General features: G+C 45.3%; 1 protein-coding gene across 6 annotated transcripts in view; it reads left to right on the forward strand.

Annotated features, from left to right (window-relative positions):
• Positions 1-15,380, forward strand: part of ANKRD17 (ankyrin repeat domain 17) — a 52,405-nt gene that overhangs the window by 19,599 nt on the left and 17,426 nt on the right. For all 6 annotated transcript variants that reach the window (XM_063157147.1, XM_063157150.1, XM_063157149.1 and 3 more), the window contains exons 4-15: positions 565-712; positions 978-1,125; positions 2,209-2,442; positions 3,366-3,460; positions 6,412-6,649; positions 6,793-6,984; positions 7,354-7,463; positions 8,165-8,252; positions 8,806-8,933; positions 9,330-9,473; positions 10,109-10,211; positions 11,706-12,461. In XM_063157147.1, the coding sequence (XP_063013217.1) occupies positions 565-712; positions 978-1,125; positions 2,209-2,442; positions 3,366-3,460; positions 6,412-6,649; positions 6,793-6,984; positions 7,354-7,463; positions 8,165-8,252; positions 8,806-8,933; positions 9,330-9,473; positions 10,109-10,211; positions 11,706-12,461 (2,384 nt within the window). The remainder of the gene's footprint in view (positions 1-564; positions 713-977; positions 1,126-2,208; positions 2,443-3,365; positions 3,461-6,411; positions 6,650-6,792; positions 6,985-7,353; positions 7,464-8,164; positions 8,253-8,805; positions 8,934-9,329; positions 9,474-10,108; positions 10,212-11,705; positions 12,462-15,380) is intronic.

Here is a 15,380-nt window from a genome sequence, read left to right on the forward strand (position 1 = left end):
GCATCCCCTCTTCTCCTCTGCACCTCTTTCTTGGGAATGGTGGTACTTGCCAAAGTTGTTATAAAAACAGAGGTGCTTTGAAATTAAAAAAAAAGGTCAACATGTAGTGAAGAGACACATTTCAGAACTGATTCTCCATGTATTAAAATTATGTCTGGTTACGAGACCCTGGTATTTTCAGCATAGGACAGAAGGGAAGTGGTTAAGTTTTCTACAGGAGAACACTGATGTTGGTGATTTGTTTTAGTTTAATTTATAGTTACAGTGCTGAACAAATAAAGTTTTCTGAAGATTGGCAGGTGATTTCCGTGTCCTCTGGTCCTGGGCTATCCTGCATCTATATCTCTTGTAAACTTCTGTTAAAAATTCATAGCAGGAGTGGATATGGACACAACTTAATTTTCAGCCAAGTTAGCTGGGAAACCTCAAGTGTAAAGCTGGCACTTCTTTAATTAGCAGTTGGCACGTTTTTAGCTGGTGTTTCTTTTTTTGCTGATGTGTCCTCATGGCACACTGGAGCTGAGGCAGAGTCCCTTTCCACTCTGAATGCTTTCCCCTTGTTAGCCGCAGCCTGGCCGAGGCCTGTTCCGAAGGAGACGTCAATGCTGTGCGGAAGCTGCTCATTGAGGGCCGCAGCGTGAACGAGCACACAGAGGAAGGGGAAAGCCTCCTTTGCTTGGCCTGCTCAGCAGGGTATTATGAGCTTGCACAGGTTGGTTTCCTGGCTGTTTGTACCGTTTGTGTGTTGTACATAAAGAGATGTTAAATCAATTATTAGCATTTTGTGCACCTGGAAGAGGGTGTTAAGGTAGTGAGAAATGGCAGACAAGTCTCACACATACACTAAATGTTGCTGATACATTCTGGGTGCCTATTTTGTGCCAGGATTGCTCACCCAGCACTGGGGTGAAGGTGGGGGTTGGTGATGCAGGGGCAGGGTTTGTCCCTCGGTGTTGCTGATCGGTGTCTCTTGGCAGGTTCTCCTGGCAATGCATGCCAATGTGGAGGACCGGGGAATCAAGGGAGACATCACACCTCTGATGGCTGCTGCCAACGGCGGGCACGTCAAAATTGTCAAGCTGCTGCTAGCTCACGGTGCTGATGTGAATGCACAGTCATCCACAGGTAAAGGGGCTCTTGGGAGCCACTGCAGAGCTGGCATTTGCTCTGTGCAGGCAACTTGGTGTGGAAGTTCGGGAGCCATGGCTCTCAGCCCAGCTAGGCAGAATGCTTCCTTGTGGTTTTGCCATTTAAATTCCCTTTTCTAAGTGGAACTCTGAAGTATTGTTGGATGCAGATCAAGTATTGTGGAGACATAGAAAGGTGGATAAGGTCAGTCAGTAACTCGAAGGTGTTTGAGTACCTAGGATTTGTTATCACATTTTAAGCACAGTTTGGTAAATTTGTGTGTAGGTGGAAAAGTTATGTGGTGGCAGGTCAGGAAACCCAAGGGGAAAAGTGAGAAGAGGGCCTCCCCTTCCACTGTTCCCCTGGTAATTTGCTAGCGATTTGTGTTGAAGTGACCAGATTGGGAAATTCTGTAAGTTTTTGTAACCTGGAAGTGGAGAGCTGGTGTGTAGTCAGCAGTACCTGATAAGTGGAGAGCTGACCCTGAGTGAGGGGGAGAGGGGGATTACCAGAAGACACCTTATTTATTTTTTAATTTTTTTTTTCAGTGAAGCAGTTTTCTCAGTGGTAATATGGCCTTGACCTGTAACATTTTTCAAGGTGTCTTTCACAGAGGCAGATTCTTTGGCTGTTGTGTGCAGATCCATGTTTTTGTATTTTTTCCGAAGTTTTTTTCCTCTCCTTGTAAAGACTGGGAACATTTTGGAACCAGTCCCTTGCAGGTGTTTAAGACCTGATTTAGAAGCAGCAGTTAATTCTACTCTGGGTTTTGAGCTTTCATTTTACAGCATTACGTGCTTCTGCTGATTAACAGGAATGCGGCTGGGGGTTTTGTGACTGGGCTAGAAATGGGAAGAGAGGTGCATAGTGCAGGCACAAGGAGGTCAGACACTCAATCTGTCAGCACCAGGCTGCTTGGTGCCACGGCTGATCCTCCCCCCCCCGTAGTTCTTCTGTAGTGTGAAAAGCCCTGTTCCATCAGGTATCCAGCTAGAAGGGGTGGAATGGAGCACCAGGTGAAGTTTTGGGTGAGGAAGGCCATCAGGCTGTGTTCCCAAGCCCTGTTCTCTCTGGCCCAAGGCAACACAGCCCTGACGTACGCCTGCGCCGGGGGCTACGTGGACGTGGTGAAGGTGCTGCTGGAGTCGGGCGCCAGCATCGAGGAGCACAACGAGAACGGGCACACGCCGCTGATGGAGGCGGGCAGCGCCGGGCACGTGGAGGTGGCCAGGGTGCTGCTGGAGAACGGGGCGGGGATCAACACGCACTCCAACGAGTTCAAGGAGAGCGCCCTGACGCTGGCCTGCTACAAAGGTACCGTACCGGGTGGGCACAGGGGTCAGGGACAGCCAGGAGTCCTTCAGCCTTGCTGCCCATGGCAGGGGAATTGAAAGGTGTGAGCACACCCTGTGCTGCTCTTGTCGTGGCTGTGATACCACTCAGGGCCAGCGTGGATTCCTTCAGCCTTGCTGCCCACCACCTGGGGAATTGAAAGGGTGTGAGTGCACACTGCTCTTGTCCTGGCTGTGATACCACACAGCACGCCTGTGCCATGTGCAGAATCATCTGTGTGCAGAGTCTGAGTATCAAGATCTAAAACTTTGGTCTTAGGTATGATTATTTAGAAGATGCTCTGTTAAACAAATGAAGAGACAAGGAGCTAATGTGTTATATTACAGAAAAAGTAAGCTAAACTTTCTGTATTACAGCTGTTTTATACCAGGTACCTCTGCTTAAATACAGCAGATACTTCATTTTAAAGGACTGGCACTGGCAAATCATGGAAGGTTTAGGACCTTGCCTTTTAGGTGTCCTTGCTGAGGCCTTTTCCTCCCTTAAAGCATTAGGCAGAAAAATTGCAGCACCCCAGAAAGGGATGAAGATGTTTAATTAAGATGCAAAATCTGTTCCTACAGCCCAGCAGCTGCTGTTTTAGTCACTTAGGACATGTTTTATTAGGCCATTTGCCATCATGGAGTACTTGATTTTGGTAACAGAGGTTCTTGTGTGGCACCTGTGTAGAAGTTGGTCTTAATCTTTCAGGTATATTTTTTACCAGCTACACTGATAAGCTGCTGTGCACGTAGATGGCAGAGATACAAACACACCTTTCCAGAGTGGACTCTTTATGTTGTATCACAGACATCCATGACCTTCATTATGTGCTTTAGAACACTATGAGTGTTGAAATGCACTTTCTCAAGCAGTTTCCTTCTGTTAACTATTTTTCCACACAGGCCATCTGGAAATGGTGAGGTTTCTGCTGGAAGCTGGTGCAGACCAGGAGCACAAGACAGATGAGATGCACACTGCTCTCATGGAGGCATGCATGGTAAGAGACGTAAGGCTCGAGCAGTGAGGTCTGTGGGCTCTCTTTTCTTCCTGAAGATGGAGAAAGTGGTTCCTTTGAGTTTCCTTCTGGTACAGAATCTAACTGTGATGTTTTGATTCTCTTGTCTGCTTCATGGGAAGTGAACTTCATTGTTAAACTGAGAATTATTTTCTTAAATTTTCTTTTTATCCTTCTCTCCAACTAGATTCCTCATGTGTTGGGATTTTCATGGCACTATTAGACTTGTGTAATGTCACACTGTGAACCCGTGGCTGTAGAGGAGGGCAGTGAATCCCTGTTTAGTCTGCCCTTCCCTGAAACAACTGCAATGGTTCTAAATCGGCCAGTTGTGTCTGCTGAAAGAAGTTAATGGTTTCACATGGGGGAATGATTAACAGAAACCATTACACTTCTAGAAAGTTGTTCCAAAGAAAGTCACGTAGGTAAACAGAACTCGAGCTGTCCTTTATCTCACCCTGAAATCTTACTAGAGCAGCCACATGAATATCCTTGGCCATGGTCTTGCAGCCAGTTCCTGGGAGTTAATGATAAAATTACCTTGTTTAATGTTGCAGTTGCCTTCTCATCAGGATGTTTTTTGTGGTGAAGCTATGGATCAAGCCTTCCTTTCCTTGTCATTCTCTTCTGCCCTTTTAACTCTTCTAATAGACCAAAAAAATTCCATCAGACCCACAGAAGATGTTAAGACCTAATTTTTGTTAAAAATTACTGAGCAGTAGGAAAAAAATTCTTCTCCCTTATTCCTGCAGGAAGCTGTTCCTAGGGAGGCAGTTCCATGCTGGTGCTCAGAACTGGCAGATAGTTCAGTCTCATACCTCAGCTCTGCTGAGGAGAGAAGAAGCAGCTTTCTCTAGCAGTATTTAAAAGCCTTGCAGTGTGAAATGAAGCAGAGCAAAGACTTCCATCTCAGCATGTTCTTTGTGCAGAAACGGTTACTGCTCTTCAGTGGCACAAGACAACTTCCTTCTCTGGAACAGCTTTGAGCTTGAATGTGTGCTCACAGAATTGTCTGTCTGTGGCATAGCCAGTGCGGGTTTAAACCCTTCTGCAGCCTTGTGAATTCAGGAAGACTTGTGCCTGAGAGTTTTTTCAGACAGCAGTTAATACTGATTTAATGCACAGGAGGTGTTGGACAGTGGCACTTGCCTTGTGGGAGCAAAAAGCAGGGTGATCTAGTTGGTGTTTCCTCTTGCTGAAGGACTGCTGCCCACAGAGCTTCAGCTTTAAAATGCAGCTGATGATCTTGTGAAGATTGCTCAGGTGACTTTTCCTGTTCCCTTAGCAGTTGGTAGGCTTTTCCTGGCTGTTGTAGGAGAGCTCAGCAGCCTCACCCCACTGCAGGGTTTATTAAAGCATGGATCCAGTTCCCTTGTGTGGTGGAGCTCCAGCAGTTCTCCTGCAGGCTGCTTGGCCCACATAGGAAGCTTTGAAGCAAGCCTGGGTGCTGTGTCGTGCCATCCTCAGCTTGCAGCAGGGGTGAGCAGGTAGCTGTCTTGCCAGAGCCTGATGGATGAGGCACTGTCTCTGCATTTCCCTGAGGAAAGATTCTTTATGGAGGCTTGGAGTTTTTCCCTAAAATAGTTCTGTCATTTCATGTAAAAGGTGAATATGTCCTAGTTAATGTCCTAGTTATTTTTCCAAGAGGAAGCCGTGCTTTGCTCCCTGGATATCAGAATAAGGTATGAAACACTTGAGAAAATGAAGCGGAAAAATGTCAGATGCAGTTTGGTGTTTTGTCTGGAAAAGAGCTTTTTGGAGTTGTGGTTTCCAGCTTGGCACGGATGGCTGTGGATGAGATTTGCTGCCTCTTAGGAATTAATCTGAAATCAAGGTGTACTTACCTCATTCAGAGACAACCTTGGGAATGCCTTGTGTTCCTGGTGAGTGGCTGTTTTATTTGCTGCAGCCCTCCAGTGTTTTGTTTGTCAGATTTTGGTTCCTCCAAGTTGGAATGGTGGCCATCTCCTCATGGAGAAAACCAGCTTGGAGACTTCTTGCTGTTGTTGGAGCGCAGCGACCCAGCCAGGCACTGCTTCTGTCTGAACAAAGCAGTGTGGAATGGCAATTGGATGTGTCACTGTCAGGCCTCCAGTATAAACATGGAGCTGAAAAGCCACTTCAAATAGTTCCTGACTTTATGGAATACTGAAAATGAGACGGAGATCCTGTGTTGAAGTATTTTGCAAGGAAGAAAGCAAATTTAAGAGCTGCCTTTTGGTAGAAGAGGTGTGATCACAGTGGAGCATGATCATGGTGTCTGGAAAACCCTGCCAGAATGCTGCCAAGGGAAAGCTGTTGCTCGGGTGGGTGGCTCCTGGGATGTGTAAGGAACCCCTGACAAGTGGTCTCATTTTGGCTTTTCACTTGGAAGGAGAAAGTAAGTCTTGACTCTGCTGTTAAATTGAGCAGTGAAATGGTTTTGCAGGGGCCATGAGGCAAGCCCAGGTCAGTGTGCATAGCTGCTTCGTAAGGAAGGGAGGAAGCAAAAGAATCTCACTGTTGTTCTTGTGGAGGAGACAAGCTTCTAAAATAGTCGTGAGCTCCCTCTTGACTTTCTGGGCTTTATTTTGGAGTTCCTCCCTGCCCCAAGGAAGTTGATCCCAAACACCTGAACTGGAGTCTGATACAAAGTTGTCCAACTTGTTGCTTACACCATTGACAGAGAGGTCTGATATGAGGTCCATAGCACATATTTAGTAAAACGTGCTCAGCATTTCTGCAGGTGCGTGTTCAGTAGGAGACCTTGTGCTTTATCCAAATACTTAGGGAAAATAGCCAGAAAAACTGTTCATTGTATTTTTGGACTCATTTTACTCCCTCAGGGCTTTTTCTGTATTTTGAGGGAATTTCAGTCTGTGGCAAAACCATGGAGAAAAGCAGTTTTTCCATTTGGTCAGTCTTCTGATCTTATTTTTTTTTTGCCTTTGCAGGATGGTCACGTGGAAGTGGCAAGGTTACTCCTGGACAGCGGAGCTCAGGTGAACATGCCTGCCGACTCCTTCGAGTCCCCGCTGACCCTGGCAGCCTGTGGTGGGCACGTGGAGCTGGCAGCTCTGCTGATTGAACGTGGAGCTAACTTGGAAGAGGTCAATGACGAGGGATACACGCCGCTGATGGAGGCAGCTCGGGAAGGCCACGAGGAGATGGTGGCACTGTTACTTGGGCAAGGTAACTGCTGCTCAGCAGGCTGGGGAAGAAGCTCTGAGCTGCTTTGGTTTTTGCTTTCTTTGGTTATAAGATGCCTTGTGCATGTGGAGGTGGTTTGTGTGCTGATGCTGCCCTCTGTAACCGGTGTTTTGTGTTGTTTGCAGGAGCAAACATCAACGCTCAGACAGAGGAGACGCAGGAAACCGCACTGACTCTGGCTTGCTGCGGAGGGTTTCTGGAGGTGGCCGATTTTCTCATTAAAGCAGGAGCTGACATAGAACTTGGCTGTTCCACACCTTTGATGGAGGCTGCTCAAGAGGGGCATTTGGAGCTGGTCAAATATTTATTAGCTGCGGGTATGGAGTTGTTTTGTTAATGCTTTTGTAAATGCTTAATCTAAAGAGAAAAATACTTTGTCCGATAGTCATTACATTTTCTTTAGCAGCTTCTTGAACTTGACTGTGAAGGTCTTTGAAGCCCAAAGTAATTTACTGGTTGGACTCTAATTTAGCTTGTGAAGATTGAGTTGATGTAAACTTGTTTGGAGCTAACTTGCAGTTTGTTTTTATTCCTCTTAGAGTACGGTCAGGTTATCAGTTTAATAGATGCTGGATTGGAAGGGGGAAGCTTCATTTGCTGTTTGATCCTGTAAAGATTGTGAAGGCTTGTACGTTTTCTGTAACGCCCATCATAAAGCTTCCAGTGTTTTGTCCTTGCTGTTTCAGGGGCTAATGTGCATGCAACAACAGCAACAGGTGACACGGCACTGACGTACGCCTGTGAAAATGGCCACACTGATGTAGCAGATGTCTTACTTCAGGCAGGTGCAGATCTGGTAAGTCATTTACCTTCCTTAAAAATGTTAGTAAGATATGAAATTATCAGCATCTGATATTCTTCCTGTTTCTGTGTTCATTGATGAAAATTTACACGTTCTTTAATGTATTTTGGGCTGTTAGATTACCCCAAAGTACAGAGGTCAGTTACAGTCCTCTGGTGATTGATGTCTAAAGCATTTCCAAGCCATTCAAGGTTGCCTGGACAGGAAAAGAGGGAATTTGATTCTTTTGACATGGTACTTGGCTTCAAATTGTTGAGTTGATTCTGGGTTAGTCCTTGTACCTGCAAATCTGTTCTATTCCTTATGCATCAGATAGTTGACAGTCTGTTTGGTGTGCTGTAATGGAATTAAGATGATGGAGGTAAACTGGTTTTTCCTTTCCAGTACACCAGTGTGTTATCAAAAAGTGATGTTAGGCGTGTCAGAAGATGTCCTGCTTAACTAAAATCCCCCTCATGTGCCTTGACTGCTTTTTGTCCAGGAGTCCCACTTGTGCAGAGACGGGTGGTGAATGGTTCACCTGCATTCAAGATACCCTCAGTTCAAACATTAGCTGAATATTTATGGCTAAGTGTGTGAAACAGTAGAGAAGGATGTTCCGTGTCTAGCATCTTTCCATTCAAAAACTCAGGAGGCTGGCTTGCCTTCTTTCACATGCCACTTTGGATTTTGAAGCCTTTCTTTATCTACTCTAGGAGCATGAATCAGAAGGTGGAAGAACCCCACTCATGAAAGCTGCCAGGGCAGGTCATGTTTGCACTGTTCAGTTCTTGATTAGCAAAGGTAAGAATGTGGAATGGTTTGCGTTTTCCTGACATTAGAAATATTTCAAGTTAAGAACATGTCAGAGCTAGTGTAACTTCCTTGGATTTGTTTTAAATGTCCTAGCTCCAGTAGGCAATTGATTCTCCAACTAGGCATGCAGTGATTACCTGTGGTTTCTGCTGAGATTGGTGGAACTGCATGTAGTTGTAAAAATAGTGTATTTCAGTCTAATTCCTAGTAAAAGCAGCAGTATTAGGGATCCCTGGGGTCTTCATGCCCCATGGTGCAGCTTTGGAGCACAGTATTTGGCAGTTGAACTACAAGTCCCTTTTGGTTTCCAGAGTTTGACTGTGGTTTGCTTGATGTTTCAATACAAACCAGGATTTTCCATTTTCCTTCTCCTGGGCTGATTGTCATGAGATTTCTTGTCCCTACCTTGTATGGAGTAGGACATGTGGCAGGATGGAGTTTTCCCTGTGTAGATTGCAGAGCAGTTAATTGTGTTAGATTTGACAGAGGTGCTACCTGTTGAAGTGAGTTTCAGCTGATGTTTGCCCTTGTGTTTGTGCAGGAGCAAACGTGAACAGGACCACAGCGAACAACGATCACACAGTGCTGTCGCTGGCCTGTGCCGGAGGTCACCTGGCAGTGGTGGAGCTACTGCTTGCTCATGGTGCTGATCCCACACACAGACTCAAGGTTTGTCTCTCACCTCCCTCATTTTCCTCTGAAACTCAGGATACCCAGCTGGGTTTTCTCCTTTTGTATTCCCTACAACTCACCCAGCTTGTGATGATTTAAGTGGAAGCTTGCACAAGCAGATGTTCTGCTCGTGTATGTGTTGTTGGAGTTAGTGCAGGTCTCTTGATCATCATGAATATAAAGTGCTGATTGTGGAAGGGGAAAAATTTTTAAAGTATTATTAAATTTTTTTTTAATACTTCATCAAACCTGTAAGTTTAGATGTGAGCTTGTGGAGATGGAGTATTTACTAGAGCAGAAAGCAGTCCCATAGGTAGTGTGTTGTGTATCCCAAAATGCTGCAGTGCAGTTTTCATGATGCTCTGTTCTAACTGTGTGCTCTTTCCCTGTCAGGATGGATCGACCATGCTGATCGAGGCGGCCAAAGGCGGTCACACCAGCGTGGTTTGTTACCTTCTAGATTACCCAAACAACTTGCTTTCTGCTCCTCCACCTGATGCCACTCAGCTGACCCCACCATCCCATGACCTCAACAGGGTAAGATTCCAGGGCTCATGGTATGCGTGGTTTTTTTGCACTTGGTTACTCAAGAGTTTAAAGGCGAGAGAAGAGTCAATCATGTCCTATCGTAAACTGTAGGTGAGCACACTTAAAATTACTTAGAGTTGCAAATCTGTTCTATTCCTTACGTATCAGATAGTTGACAGTCTGTTTGGTGTGCTATAATGGAATTAAGATGATGGAGGTAAGCTGATTTTTACTTTTGGGGAAGACTTTTGAATGTTATGATGTAGTGCTCTCATCATTCTTACTGTTCTCTAAGTATTGCTGGAAAAAAACACTGAGGGTGGACAAAACCAGCAAGTGCAAAGATCTGCTTAAATGGAACTCTACAGAATTGAATTTATGGCTTGTATTTGCTGTACTACAGTACAGCACTGTACCAGGCTGAGTATAGTTCTGCAAGTAATTTTTTAGGTTAAAAATGCAAAGTATGTGGAGATCACGTGATCTGTAGGTGTTAATTGTTGTACCCAGCATATTAAAAACTATATTGAATGTTGTTAGTCACCATTAAAGTCTACTTTTCTAACAGATTTTGTTTGCCTTCTGTTGAATTGTAACTAGCACAGAGTATGAGAAAAGTAATCTGTTAGTATCCGACGTTTTAGGCTCCTCGAGTACCAGTGCAGGCGCTGCCCATGGTCGTCCCACCCCAGGAGCCTGACAAACCCCCTGCTAATGTCGCCACAACCCTTCCCATCAGAAACAAAGGTCAGTCCTAGTTCTGCAGCTTATTTTCTAAATATCCTTCCTAGGTAGAAGATAGAGGCTTGCACTTGTAGCAGAGTAGCTCCTATGAAGGGTGTTTATGGATTCAGTCAAGGAAACTGCAATTTTGATTTTTTTTTTTTAAGGATTTGTTTGTCCACCAAGTCAGTCATCTAAGCCTCTAATCATAAAACATCAAGAAATCTGCCTAAGTAAATCTGTTAAAATCTCTAGTCTGACACGCTGAACTAATGCAGAATGTTACCCAGAAGTCTATAGAAATTGGATAATGGAAGTTGCAAAACCCATGTTAATCTCCATATCTTAGTTGATTTGATAAACTTGTGTTTCCTTAGGGTAGTAGTCTGGGAGTGGGTTTGACTAATTGGATTGAAGGCGGAATTTCTTGTGCAGTAAAATCTTTAGTCTGATGTGGCTCAAGTCCTCCTAGGACTAAATTTGCATCTATTTTGCTCTCGCCATTTTGACACTTAATGCTTTCTGTACTTAAGAATTCTCGTCAAAAACCAATTTTTATCAAGCATCAGCAGTAGCAAATACAGGCGTGCATGTCCTAAAATTAATCCTGTGTGTACACTTGTATTGTTCTGGAGATACAGCGAGGATGGCTGGAAGAAACTGGGCACCTCCACTGCCTCAGATCCTGAGTTTTGAGTTGCCTTTCGCCCTTCAAAATTAACCGATTGTTGCTTCTCCACCTGGTATGGCAGAGCATGTCAGCTGTGTTACTGGGGACTTCTGCATAAAACACCAGTTGGATTAGTCCATCGCTTGTTCTTGCAGGAAGGCTGAAATACTTGCCTTGCCTGGACAGAGAGCTGAGCTTTGACACAGGCAAAATCGTGTCTGCTATGGATAAAACCTAGTGGCTAAAGACACCCTGTTAGGTCCTGCTAAATGTAAATGACAGTCCTGGGTTCTGGCACTCTTTGTCACCTGAGCAGAGCTGGATACCTGGAGTGAAAGGATGCCTAGTTGTAGAGAGCCTAGCACTTGTTACAGCCTACCAAGTCGGTCGCAAAGCCGGCAGCCTAGTCCCAGTCCTAGAGGTGTTTTTGTGTCCCGTGGGCTGCGCTTTCAGGGCTGTAAGCGTTTGTTTATGTCCCAACACCACACCAGACACAGAGCACCAAGTAAAGAGGCAGCATATCCTTGCTTTTTGTTCCCAGTTTCCGTGTAGCAGCACTCGGTAGCAGCGGCTCGAGACAATCGCTTCCTTTGGCAAAAGCGTGCCGATTGCTGGAGCAGCCCTGTCACCGTAGCACAGGGCTCTGTGGGGTGCATGTGCACTGGTGTGGCCTGTTAAATTGCAGTCTGACTGCTGGGTACCCGTTGGCAGGTGTCCTTGGAGGGCCTTGGGGACACGCTGACCTCCCACGGGTGCCGTGCCACGCAGCGGCCCGGCAGTAGCTCTGTAATGAGGATGCCGTTGGTATGCACTTCCATTGCTTCTGAGGGGGTTTCTTTTTCACACAGCTGCTTCTAAACAAAAGTCCAGCAGTCATTTGCCAACAAACAACCAGGATGTACAGGGTTACATCACCAATCAGTCTCCAGAGAGCATTGTAGAAGAGGCTCAGGGCAAGTTGACAGAGCTGGAGCAGAGGATAAAAGAAGCCATAGAGAAGAACGCTCAGCTGCAGTCCCTGGAATTGGCACACGCCGACCAGCTCACCAAAGAGAAGATTGAGGAGCTGAACAAAACGAGAGAGGAGCAAATTCAGAAGAAACAAAAGATTTTGGAGGAACTGCAGAAAGTGGAGCGAGAGTTACAGCTGAAAACTCAACAGCAGCTAAAAAAGCAATATCTAGAGGTAAAAGCGCAAAGAATTCAGCTCCAGCAGCAGCAGCAGCAACAGTCTTGCCAGCATCTGGGACTACTGACTCCCGTTGGGGTAGGAGAACAACTCTCAGAGGGAGACTATGCACGATTGCAGCAAGTGGACCCCATCTTGCTCAAGGATGACCCTCAGCAAGCTGCTGCGCAGACGGGTTTTGCACCAGTTCAGCCTCTGGCCATGCCACAAGCTTTGCCTCTGGCAGCAGGTTCCTTACCTCCGGGGTCCATCGCAAATCTTACAGAACTGCAAGGTGTTATAGTTGGACAGCCAGTGCTGGGCCAAGCACAACTAGCAGGGCTGGGGCAAGGAATACTGACAGAAACACAGCAAGGGTTAATGGTAGCCAGCCCTGCTCAGACGCTCAATGACACGCTGGATGACATCATGGCAGGTGGGTTTACATTGTTATGAGCAGGTATAATATTTGCTTGACCAGTTAAGGGTATGTCCACTTCTTTTTATGTGTGTGTGTGTGTGTGTTTGTGTATTCCCACGAGCTCTATGGCAAGCACCACTCGTCCTCTGATCCTTGTCTCAAGGAGTTGGGAAAAGTAGCTTTTAACTTTTCAGTTTGCAGGGTGAGCTGAGCTGTGCCTGTTGGTCAGGTTGGTATGGCGGAGTGGCGTTTTTAACTCGTCATGGTTTGGGGAAGGGTGTATTAAAGTTCATGTGGCAGTTCTGTTTTGGCCTGATTGTAGCTCAGGAATAGCACCATGATGGTGCTGGGTAGCTGAGAGCTGACTTGCAGTAGGCTGAGCAGCTGTAGCACCACAACTAGCCTCTAAAATGTGAGGGACCCGTGGGTTTATCTTCAGAATAAGAGCTGCTCCACTTGGCCTTATGTAGTCTACTTATTGGAAGCTTTTATTTCTGCTTGGGAAAAAAAAAGGTGATAATCCTATGACTTTCTGAAACATCTCCTCATAAAAATGGCTGCCAGCAGAAAGCATGTTTAGCCTTACCAAACTCTTGTCATTGCTTCAGAGAATTCTCTGCCCGGTGACATGAATGCTCTAAGGCCTTAAGCAGTAAAACAGGAGAATGAAGCAGGTTTTAAATGAGAGTTGTCACTGCTGTTTTAGTTTACACCTCACTCAGTTGTGCTTCATCTGAACCCTTTCCATGCTAAAGCAATCATTGAAATACCCCTTAGCTGAACACAGGTGAACTGGTAGGACACAGTCTTGAAAAAAGGTCACTTGATGAAAAGGTACCAGATGCTCTTGGTTAAGCTGATGCGCTGTCATTTTTACAAGTGCTGTCCATCTGAACAAGTCTGCTTTGCAAAGCTGTTGGCATGAGGGATGTGTGCCAGAGGAAGGCAGGTCTCAGAGAAAGTGTTGGCCCAGAGCTGTTCCTGCATGTACTGCCCGAACTGGAGCACAATAGTAGTACAGAGTCATGGAAGGTGTGCTAACTGATTAAAACTACCAGGTGGTGATTTTTTAAAGCACTTGGAACACCACTTTTGTGGTGAGACACCTGATGAGTGACCTTGTGTCCCGACAAAGCTTCATTAAAGGTGACAAAAACTTCTTTGCTGGAAATCTCGTGTTAGAATTGAAGCATAGGTGTAAAGATTGGAAGTGGATGAAAACACAAACACAAATGTAGGCATGAAAAAGTAGATTAAATGACATATAATATGTACTGACAGTAACAGTTTCTCTCATGTAGCTGCTGGGATGCAGGACAACATGAATTTAAAAGCTGGGATGTTTGCAGTTGTCGGTAACTTACAAAGAATCTGTGCAATGCACTTGAGTTGTGTTTAAATACAAGTTAACCTGGAGTTAGGACGTTTGGGACCTGTGTTTAGCTGCATGTCACATCCTGAGCAGGTGTCATTCCAGGTCACCTGCTGCATACCTGAATGCCTGTTTGTGCCTTTTTGGGCAGTCAGGTATTTCCAGTGGGAATTGGAGGGAATATTCTGGTTCTGCTGAGCCCCACTTGTTGGTAGTGCGTGCACACATGCAGTTGGGAAGGAAGTCTGAATTCGTTTTCTGTCAAGTCCCTGTGATTATAAGGTAGTTTTTTTTAGCAAGGACAGACACAGGCCTGAGTACAGAACTTCAGTGCTAGCCTGTAGTGAGCCCACAAATCACAGTTTAAAATGTGGAGCTGAAATTGTCTCAGTGTAACACACAACATTTAAGTAGCCACTAAATATTTGGTCAATAACTCCGTGTACTGCTTTAAAAGAAGCTTCTAGTGTATTCTCAGAGATGTAAATTCTTGTTTCAGAGATGCCCTGAGTTTAGTTCCATTGCAGAGCTGTGTTTGCAGCACCAGTTGCAGAAACAAAGCTTCACCTTGACTGTACAAACGTGATTTAAAGTACATCTCTGTGCTTTATTAGTTGAAAACAATGTCTAACTAGTAAATAATAGTTAATTTTTTCCTTTGGGCTCCTTTATGATCCTGCTGGAGTTGAGGACAAGCAAAAGGTTTGCTCTTGAGCTTCAGATGTCAGGCAAGTTTTTTGCTTGCTGTGAGGCACATAAAAAGAAGTATTTTTTAGGGTTAGTTGTGTAAGGCTTGTATGGAAACATTGCGTCTGTTAAGTGATTTGGTAAAGATCTAGGGAGAAAAATCACCTTGTTTTCAGTAGCAAGCTTTTTACAAAGTAGGAACCATTCCAATGATTGTGTCCAGTCACAGAGCTTTGCAAAGAACTTCAGGAATCTTGAAGCTCTTGATAAAATGCATTCCTGGAAGCTCCCTTGTGGGTTGAGTCAGTTGGAAATGCAGCTGTCTGAATTAAAATGTCAGAAAGCAAGCTGTAAGCTTTTCACAGAGACTCAATACTGGAAAAACAAACGACAATAGAGTGCCAGCATCCCCGGAAAATCAGGTTGTGTCCCACTTGGGGCCTGAGCAGGAGCTGGTTTCACATGGGGCTGGCCTGCCTTAGGCTGCCTTGCACACTGTTGACTAATAACCACCAGGACCGCAGGTGTGCAGTGGTTCTCAGGCACCATCCAAGGAGCCCTTCTTGCACAGCAGCAGCCCAGTGTTGATGTTGGAATTCAGAACATAACCTGCACTGTTACAGTCCAAGGCATGTTCTGCATCTCAAGTGCTCTAGAGTGATTTTAATCCTGTGTGGCACCAACATGGTTTGTAATAACTGAGGTGCTACAGAGGAATTGGGGGCAGAGAAGGAACTGATGTGGAACAAGTCTGTAGAACTGGCTTGAAACCAGCTGGAAAAAGCTGAAATGTCTCATACATGTCTTGTAAAGTATGTTTTTATTTGGTCCCTCACGTTGCCTCATTGCTGTGTAGTGAGGCAACGTGAGGGATA

The sequence above is a fragment of the Melospiza melodia genome, chromosome 5 (assembly GCF_035770615.1).
Source record: "Melospiza melodia melodia isolate bMelMel2 chromosome 5, bMelMel2.pri, whole genome shotgun sequence".
Classification (NCBI taxonomy): Eukaryota; Metazoa; Chordata; class Aves; order Passeriformes; family Passerellidae; genus Melospiza; species Melospiza melodia.